The sequence below is a fragment of the Capsicum annuum genome, chromosome 4 (genome assembly GCF_002878395.1).
Source record: "Capsicum annuum cultivar UCD-10X-F1 chromosome 4, UCD10Xv1.1, whole genome shotgun sequence".
NCBI lineage: Eukaryota > Viridiplantae > Streptophyta > Magnoliopsida > Solanales > Solanaceae > Capsicum > Capsicum annuum.
In genome coordinates this window covers 185647674-185658264 of record NC_061114.1, presented here as the reverse complement: position 1 = coordinate 185658264, position 10591 = coordinate 185647674, and the positions used below count along the sequence as shown (strand labels likewise).

At 32.7% G+C, this 10591-nt stretch overlaps 1 protein-coding gene across 1 annotated transcript; it reads left to right on the top strand.

The window, feature by feature from the left end:
- Positions 1–4342: 4342 nt before the first annotated feature.
- On the top strand, positions 4343–9136 carry LOC107867658 (tubby-like F-box protein 8). The gene is made up of 5 exons (XM_016713998.2): positions 4343–4533; positions 5494–5931; positions 6073–6160; positions 6814–6946; positions 8099–9136. Exons 2-5 carry the CDS (start codon positions 5584–5586, stop codon positions 8808–8810), a joined length of 1281 nt encoding a protein of 426 aa, XP_016569484.1. The 5' UTR covers positions 4343–4533; positions 5494–5583; the 3' UTR covers positions 8811–9136.
- The last annotated feature ends 1455 nt before the right edge of the window (positions 9137–10591 follow it).

Here is a 10591-nt window from a genome sequence, read left to right as displayed (position 1 = left end):
TATTGGAATGGTAGCTTGTTGTCATGACCAAGATTGAAGGATCATTATAAACTATGCAAAAGTAACACCGAGAAGACCTTCTACAACATCACGCGCTAACTACTCAGAAAAAATTACAACTAAATACATCTTATGCTTTCCCCAGCACAACACCTCACTAAACATATAAACATATCGTTGCCAGTGGTTTTAAATACAACTACATCCACATCAGTATTTTAGTCAATATTTCGATAAAAGTCATTAGGGCAAATTGAGCGAAAACGGAGATTAGTGAAATCAAACAAACAAAATTGAGCGAAAACAGAAATCAAACAAGCCATAGAAACAAAATAGAAAGTAGAAGAAAAGAAGAAAGCACAAAGATTATCAAATGAACGAAAAATAGACGAAAATTGAGAAAACAATAGAACAAAATTGAAAAGATCAATACAGATAGAATTTTGCATCCAATTAAACGAAATTTAAGATAAAACTTACCTACATAGCTTGAAAAATCAAGATTATGGGGCAAAATCAAAGGGAAAGCATGCACAGACGCAAAGCCGATCGTGTAATTGAGAGAATTTCTTCGACAGTGCAAAAATAATTAGGGTAAATTGTTGATTGAATAAGAAAACGTTTAAGCGGCTGGTATATTTTCAAGAAAACTAATAGTATGAGTTTCCTTTTAATTAGATTTTAGAAAAGGGAAAAAAATTGTTTGGCGCCTATGTATTATTTTTAGTAGAAAAATACGTATAATTTTTTTTATTAAAATATTAATTTTTCGCTCAAGGATCTATTACTAATAGGGGCGAGTTAAAAAAAAAATTAGGACCATATTTTATACCTTCACAAAAAAATGCATAATTAAGGACCGGAATATAATCTCATCTAAATAGATATACTTTTAGAGACCAAGTTATTAACTCGTCTCTAAATGTTGGTCTTAAATAGACCTTTTTGTTGTAGTGGTAGCAAATTTCAAAATACAACAATGGTTAATTTGTTCGAATAAAATTAAAATATTAGAAAACTATAGTGAATCTTACAATATTGATTAAATTTTTTTGGACTACTTACAATATACAAAAACACACGTCAGTTAGTCATATGTTTGTGTGTTGTGAGTTTAATTAATGGGTCTCATTTATTTAATTGAAGTTTTGAGTACTGCTGATTTTCTTAAGGTTTAAATAAAATTCATATTTCATTAAATTGAATATATTTTGCAATTTGAAAATATTAACTTGAAAGTTTGACAATGTAAATATTCATGGAAGTCTAGAAATATTGTATCTGTTATAGTATTAGCCTTTTACGTTCAATTGATTTTGAATGATTTTTTTGTAGTATCTGCATTTCAGATAGGAATGACTATCTGATAATTTTTTGTTATATTATTATTATTATTATTTATTTATTTATTTATCGATATCAGATGTGCTTGAAGGAAAAATCTATTATAATAACTAGAGCATATTTTTTTTCAACTAGAGCATATTTTTTTTATAAATGAAAGTGATTTATAAAATTAAATTCATTGAAGTGAGGATACATATGTGGAGCGGTATTCTAAACTAGTAAATACAAAATACGACAAGTGATTTGTACTCCTTTTCTTATGTAAAAAGGAGGAATTATTTATTGGTATTTTCAACGCTACAATCACATCAAAATGTCACATATTTTCCCATAAAATATTAAACATCATTTTCATTCCCTTTTTAAAGTCTATTATTATAAAGAAGAAAAAAGAAACTTAATCTCTTACTCTCATTCTTACATCATTTTACTCTTCATCTGGAGCGGATGTGTAGCTAAATTTTTTATGCTTCGGCATATATTAAATTCGATATAAATTAAGTATAATTATATAAATATATATAAAATTTGATATAAGATGCAAAAAGAATATCCAGTAAGTGAAGAAGATAGTTGGCATTTTAATTTTTAGATAAAACTTTAAAGTTTTGAACGTCAATATGTGTGTTAAACCTTCGAGGATATGCTATAAATCATGCGTTTTGATGTAGTATTATTTATTTAACGATTACTTATTTATTTATTCAATTCAATAAATTGTTATATTAAATAAAGGGAAAAGGACATGGGTTGATCATTTTGAAAAGAAATGGCCAGCGCATGTAAAAGTTGGACAATTGGAGCCAGTCGGTCCAATTTAATTTTGATTTTTAACCATTTGGCTCGTCGGTCGTATGCAGTCTCTATACCCAATTGATACACTTTTATATCATATTGATACACTTTTATATTATATTGATACACTTTTATACTACATTGATACACTTTTATACCTCATTGATACACTTTTATACAATTATTATATAAAATATATATTTGTATTTGGTATCAAAGATTCATGTATTTGATATCAAATATTGTATTTGATTCATAAAAAAGAAGAGCAACAATTACAATTTTATAAAATCGTATTTGATTGATAGAAAAACTACATCAATTAGAATAATAGTTTTTTTTTTTAAAGCTTAAAACTACATAGTTTATTTTGAAGCTTGCAAACTTTAAAATCTTTATGATTCAAATCAACCGTTGAGTAATGGCGTTATAGATAAACAAGAGGATAGCTTAAACGGAATCACTGGATTGTGATATTTGTAGCCAAAAAAAAAAAAAAACACGAAGATAGTAGCAAAAAAAAGGTCTAAATGGCTATGTTTTGAAATTTAAAAATCGATGGCCACTCAGCGGCAATTGTTTTAGCCGAGTGGCTATTCTTGTCCTTTCCCCTTAAATAAATTATTATAATATATGTATATGATTTAGTGTATAAAGTTTAGCTTATATATAGAAGATTAAATCATTCGTTCTTATAAGTTAAATTATAGTTCATAATCGTAGATGAAAATTTGGACAAACCATCAGAATGATTGTGGCAAGAGATTAAATACAATTAATCTTGATTACGAGAATAGCTCTAACTTCTCGTGCTATAGCATTTTGTATGTACTGAATAGGACTGAGTAGAGATAGTTGTTTTAGACTGCTCGTAAAAACATATTCTCTTAACTATTAAATCTACTTGTATTCTCAATCATGATATAACTATTATGATCTGTATATATTATTTATCATTTTGATTTATTAAAGGGTGAAATTCCAAGATAGGTCAATATTCCTGGTAGATTGGATGATAATAATATATATTGGTGAAATAATAAGCTAGTTGATGGAATCAATGTCAAGATATAAAGATTGATGATACGCCTTTTATGAGAAGTTTATAAGTTTTCATATGTAAATCCGACTGGTAGATTTATGATGAAATATGAAATAAATTAAACATTGCTCTAAAGAAAATTAATCATCAAATTAAATTCGTCACTAATTTAATTTATGGATTAGTATTTGTAATCGTAACATGAGAAACTACATAAGTGTTTAATGGGTAATATTAAAATAAAAATAGAGGAATGCGATTATAAATTTTAGTGAATTAATTTGTAATTTATTATGGTAAGAATAATTCAAATAGAATTTTGAATTATTTTCAAATAGTGAGCCTCGATAATTAATTCTGTCATTCCTAAGTGCCCATATTAAACTCGAACTCGAAATCTTATTTGTATAAAAAAAAATGAGAAGTCGTCGTCTTTTTCTTATTTAAATGGAAACAAGTTATTTAGGTAGAAACAATCTGTGTTTTTCTTTACTCTTTGAATTGGGAGAGTATCTCTATAACAAGATTCCTAACCTAAAAAATTTAGTTTTTTATTTAGTACTACCTCACTCAAATATTGAGAGAGTTCGGCTGTGAATTTAAAATTAGATTTAGGATCATTCTGCTCACGAGGTATTTGTATGAACTATGTGTTTATGTTGATTGTCTATAATTCATGTAAGTAATATAATTCTGATACATTTTCGCTGTGTATATTATTTTTCAACACCCGTAATCCCTAAATCCTGGATTCACAACTACTCATCACCATCTTTGAAAGTTATATCCAACTTTTTCATATTATTTCTCGTCTGTCTTGACTCTGGAACACAAATTTGCTAAAGTGTAGTAACATAAAAAAACCACCCAGATCAAAACATTTAAGAGAAAACAAAAATATTAGAAAAAAAGAACTTCCTTTTTATTACTATATTCCTTTTTAATGTGTTGGTCTGGTTTGACTTCACACATTGTTTTAAAAGATAAAAAACACTTTTAAAGTAATATCCTTTAAATAAAGAAAAAAAAAAGAAAAAAATTAAAAGAAAAAAGAAAAAAAAGTCCGAGGAGAAAAAGGTAAATTTAACAACAAAGTCGAACCTGCCTCCCCCCACGACCCCACCAAAATGGCAGTTAATTAATATTGAAACTCAACTACACATTTTTATTTTTTGTTTCAGAATTATTAAAAGCAAAAAGACCCCGTGAAGAGGATTTAATAAAGTTTTTGGTATCCGAAAGAGTTTTAAGAGAGAGAGAGGGGGGGTTGAGGGGAACAACTAGACTTTTAGAGAGAGAAAGAAGAAGAAGATAATTGTAGAGACCCCAAACAAGGAACAAGATTTATGGTATGTTTTTTATCCGTTCTTTATTTTTTCCTTTAATTTATTTTTTTGGTCGAAACTTCCATTATTTTGATTTATTACCTTTTGAAATTTTCTTGGTTTTTCAGCTAAGTTGCTTTTTTTTTTTTTTTTCATAAAATTTTTGAAGATTAAAGTGTTTTTGTTTGTTAACGAGGATATTTTTAATGGGTTTTTGTTGCTAGCCTAATTTGTGTGCACTAACAATTTTTTTTTTCAATTTTTTTGCTTTAAGTAAAATGTTAAGCATAATTTTGTATGTGGAAGACAGTTAATTTGTCTAAGTGTGATATTTGTAATTTTTTTTAGGAAATTGCATTGTTTGTCTACTTTTTGAGTCGGTACTTGGTAGGACAAGAAAAAATGAAATCTTTTATCTTCTGTTATGGTTTCTTGCCTGGTATCAAAAACTGCATTTTCCTCCTTTAGGGAGCCATTTTTCAGACCAAAAAATGTTTTTTTTTTTCTTTTCTCATGTTTTTTCCCTCTTGGTTTCTTGGATAGTTTAGTGCTCTATACTTTGGAATGTCAAATTTCTTGTAAGGAGTTTGTAGTAACCCTTCCCCCCCAAAAAAAACAAAAAAACAAAACAAAAAATAGTAGACTAGAATATGAGAGAGAAAAGTAACTGCTACAAGATTAAACATGGGACTATTACAAAGTTATTTGGTTTGGGGGGTGGGGGAGTGATTGTAATAATTTCTGTGAGATTGTTTTGAATGATGAAGAGTGTGTTGTAGTCTTGCTTAGTAATGGTGGTTTTCCAGCAGGAAAGTGGTCTTCAGTAAAGTTCTCTAGTTTTGGACTGCTTTATGTGCCTTCTTTTTGCAAGAATCTTCTTTTCTTGCTTTGTACTTTTCCTCATGCACCTTGGGCCAAATCTTCATTTTCTTTGTAATTAAGTTATGAAAAATAGTTTAAATTGATACCCTACTCCCTCTTCAGGTATATTTAATGTGCACACTTGTCGGGGATTCAAGTTCATCACATATAAAAAGTAACCTGTGAAGCCTTGCTCTTGCTCTGGTCCAGTAAATGTCTTTTCGCAGTATAGCTCGTGATATTAGGGATAGTATTGGAAGCTTATCTAGGCGGAGTTTCGAGGTTAGGCTGTCCAGTCATAACAGAGGGAAGTCACAGAGTGCTGTCCATGAATTACATGACCAGACTATAGTCATTCAAAGCAGTTGTTGGGCAGGCCTCCCACCAGAGTTACTTCGTGATGTAATTAAAAGATTGGAAGCAAGTGAGAGTACGTGGCCTGCTCGTAAACATGTTGTATCTTGTGCAGCTGTTTGCCGCTCATGGAGGGAGATGTGCAAAGAAATTGTTCAGCGGCCGGAGTTCTCTGGAAAGCTGACCTTTCCCATCTCTCTTAAGCAGGTGATTTTCTTTTTCCAGTTCCCTGCTATTTTTTCTGTGGAGCATCTATTGCTATCATTTTTCTAATTTTTTATAAGGTTAGAGTGGAACATGAGTGTTATGTCATTGTTGTGATGTTTGTTGTCCAATTCCTTCTTGCAGCCTGGGTTTCGCGATGGAACCATCCAATGCTTCATCCGGAGGGACAAAGCTAAATTAACCTATCAACTTTTCCTTTGCCTTAGCCCTGGTAAGTTTGTTCTACTGGCTTTATGTTGACTGATATGTAGTCTAATTTGCTGCAAAATTTAGGGTAGATGTTTTGCTCATCTGTAAGCTTCATATAGTCCCCACTGGTGGGGTTTCACTGGATATGCTGTTGCTGTAAGCTTCATATAGCCATCTGATGTCTCTGTTTGTTGCATTAGATCCTTAGTTTTAAAAGGGTTTTCTTCTAGTTTGATTCTTGGAAGGGTTGACTGATGAATCATTTCTTTGCAAGTGATCCACCACAATTGTACAAAAGTTCCTTGTTCCACAGAGTGGAAAATGGAATCAAGCAGTTCTTGCGAAGGGGTTGGTTTTTAGTGTCTATATGTTTGTCTACTTAGGATAACTTCACGGCTAATTGACAGAAAAGTCAGATGATGCTTACAAAAGCGATATCTTTCTTTTTTCTTCTCGTTGGACGTTTGAGCAGGAATTTTTTATTATGGTCATGTGTGGGAGTTCCGGACTTTCACTGAACATGCTTTGTCAATGGTGTAGAAGGATTCTTAGTTAATGGCTCCGAACTATTTCTGAAGCTTCTTGATGTTTCTCTACGTTTATGCAAATATTAACTTGTTTTCATTAAAACCAGTTGGCCTGATGTTCTCTCTTTCCTTTTCTGTTTGCCATCAGCCTTGCTTGTGGAAAATGGCAAGTTTCTTCTTTCTGCAAAGCGTAATCGGAGAACCACGTGTACAGAGTACATCATCTCTATGAGTCCAGATAACATATCAAGGTCAAACAGCTCTTACATTGGAAAACTGAGGTAAGCATGCTTCAAGCGTGTTCAAATCCTTCAGTTTCTTACCTCTGTTGTCAAAGAAAATTGCTCTTGGGAAAAGGAATGATGTCATAAATGATTAAATTGGCTCAAGAAATGTGCAAAGAGTAACTGTGAGATGACGAATAGGATCTCCAAGGTTCTATCTGAGGGAAGAGAGTTAAATGGAGGTATAAAACTAGTGAAATCTTCTGCTTAGATTCTCTACTTTCAGGCTGTGACTTATAAATTTTCTAGTTGACAAAAGAAATTACGGAAGAATAAATCTAGTCATCAACTTGGATTCCATCCCTTTTGGCTGTGGACAAGGCGTTGACTAATATTATGAGCGCTTTGGTGATTTGAGACTGTTTGCTCTTTTATATGTTTACCGCAAAAAATTCTTACAAAATCTTTCTATAATGCTATGGATTCTTATGGGAGGGGGGGTGTCATGCGGAAGCTATTAGTTGCAAACTATTGAGACGATAAATCAGACGAAAAGAAAAACATACTAAAAACATGATTATTATATAGTTTGGCCAATTGACCTACATATAAAAACCTAATATAAAAGAAAACATAAAACTATTAGAGAGAAAATCTCCCCCTAAACAAAGACACTTTAAAGACTACATTGTGGATGCTGTTGTGTTATGGTATGAGAAGGGGGTCTTCTATTTATACATGTCCAAAACCTTTCTTCCAAGAAAGAGGTTAGCCAAATATGGAAAAGAATTATATTTTTTCTTTCAGGAGAAGTAAAAGTAATTATGGTAACTTTTATTTTCCTTCTAAGAAAAAGTAAAACTTAAATATAGTAAGAAAATCAGGGCAAAAATCCTAACAACTTTGACAGGTAATGAATGGATCATTTCCCAGTTGTGCATAATGTTGAACCTGTCCTGATGACCTATTTGGTTATATTCTTTAGTTTATGCAATTCCTAGACTTGTCTTGGAAAAAAGGTGAATAAATTGTTAAAACATGCGAAGATTATTCTGTTATGTGATGAAGTTTTGTTAGCATGAATTTAGCTGTTAGCTTGAACTTGAAATGAGTATTTTTAGTGGGTCATGGACATAATATTTCTGATGCAAGTGTCCGATTTAGGCAAAATTGTAAAAGGCTTTTAAACTTCTTTATTCTTCTTTTCAGGTCAAATTTTCTGGGCACGAAGTTCATAATTTATGATACCCAGCCACCATACAACAGTTCTAGTATCCCTCCACCTGGTGGAAGCCGGAGATTCTATTCCAAGAAAGTTTCTCCCAAAGTCCCTACGGGAAGCTACAACATTGCACAGGTATCCTACGAACTGAATGTACTCGGAACCAGGGGGCCTCGCAGGATGAATTGTGTCATGCACTCAATCCCTGTCTCGGCCCTTGAACCCGGGGGCACAGTCCCAGGCCAACCTGAACTTCTCCCTCCCAATCTCGAGGACTCATTTAGGAGCATGTCCTTCTCCAAATCAATTGATGCTTCAACAGAATTCAGCAGTGCTCGGTTTTCAGATATTGGGGGTCCAAGTGAAGTAGATGAAGGGAAGAGTAGATTTTTGGTACTTCGAAACAAGGCGCCTAGATGGCATGAACAGCTGCAGTGTTGGTGTCTGAATTTCAGAGGGAGGGTAACTGTCGCTTCTGTCAAGAATTTCCAGTTGATTGCTGCTACACAGCATGCAGCAGGTGCGCCAACACCAGCACAACCAGCTCAGTCATCATCATCAGATCAAGACAAGATTATCTTGCAGTTTGGTAAGGTTGGCAAAGATATGTTTACAATGGATTATCGGTATCCTTTATCTGCCTTTCAGGCTTTCGCCATCTGTTTGAGCAGCTTCGACACAAAGTTGGCATGTGAATAGAAAGAACAAATAGAAAATTTAGTTGATCCTAGTTTTCTCTTAGAATTGCCTAAAGATTTGAGTCCGTTGCACAGTCATTGTGTTACTCTCATCATAATTAAGGAGATGCAGGAGGCTCTTTCTCATTGGACAACTGCTATTTTCTTCGTTCCTTTTTTTCCCCTTTTCGTGTATCATCCTTTGTCGCTTGATCCTTCATTCATAGAGTTTAAGACGCTTCTGTTGTAATTTTCGCTCGAAGTGTTAAATATACTTGGTGAAAGGAACAATGTATAAACTTTGTACCATGTGTGAAGTTCCAGTTGTAACATCCATTTGTTTAATCAGCCCACTTTGTTGTGTTCTTTGTAAGTTTGGATTATGCTGGCTCAGTGGCTGGTGATGTCCAAAGTTACATAATTATGTTGGTGTGGAGGCCATGACCGGTATTCTGGTTTGAAATTTGGAGGGTACTCTTTATCTGCCTTTTGTGAGAAGTCGTGTGCAGTTTGTAATAAATATTTTGAAATGATATTCTCGCAAAATGTGGCACCAAAAAAGAAAATGTCAACTTGTATTAGTGTGTCAGGTGAACCTAAAGCACATCATGTACGTTTCATTTTATGTCTTTGTTGATCCAGTTGGCTATGAAAATCATGTGTTTAGCATGAATATAAGTTAAAGTTGTTTTTGAAGTTTTGTGAAAGAAATATGAGTGAAAAAAGTAAAAATGAGTTTTACTACTTGTTTTCACTTTTTTAAATACAATTTTAAATTGCATTTGGATTTCTTATGGTCAAACACATTGTTTTTACTAAAGTGAAATAACTTTTTGGAAAAAAGTAAAAAAATTTTATGGTCAAATGGCTACTTAGTATATCTCTTGAGAAGATTTTAGCTAGGTGAGTATTTAATGTAATTATTTAGTACGTACGAAGGATAGAAAGAAAAAAAATATAATAAAATTTTCTTTATTGCATAAGTTAAAAGGTAAAATCACCCCTATACTATGTCGGTTTTGTAAGTTTGACACTTCTACTTACATATTTGTTATCTGGACCCTTGAACCCATTAAAAAATAATATTTTACGCCCTTTGACCGTTGACCTTGCCTATGTGCATTGAAATGGTGACTAGGATAAAAAGAGTGTAGCCACGCGCTTGAGAGTGCGAGTGGGGGTCAATTTTTGGTCAATTTTACATTAAAATAATAATAATAAAAAATAAAAATAATATTAAAATTAAAAAAGGATCCTTTTTTTTCCATCCATTTTTTTAATTTGAAAATATTTTTAAAAATTTAAAAATAATTTAAAAATTTAAAAATAATTTTAAAATATTTTTAAAAATTTTAAAAAAATAAAAATATTGTTTCCCTCCCCACCCCACCCCACCCCAGCCCGTCCCCACCCCCACACCCCACCCATCCCCATCCCACCCCACCCCCAGCTCCCCACCCCACCCCACCCCACCTCAACATCCGTCCAGCCCTTCCTCACCCCCACCCCCACACCCTACCCAACCCCATCCCACCCCACCCCCAACCCCTACACCCCTCCCAGCCCTGTCCCCACTTCACCCCCATCCCCTTCCAACCCCCACACCTCACCCCAACACTCTTCCAGCCCCTCCCCCTTCACTTTTTATTTTTTATTTTAATTTTCCCTCAATTTAATTCTTTTCATTTCTTTTGAATAAAAATTTAAATTTGAAAGCCTTTTTTTTTGGGATTAAAATTTAAATTTGAATTGAAACTGAGTGATAGTGAATATTGAAAAAAATTAGTGAATTTCGCTTGAAAA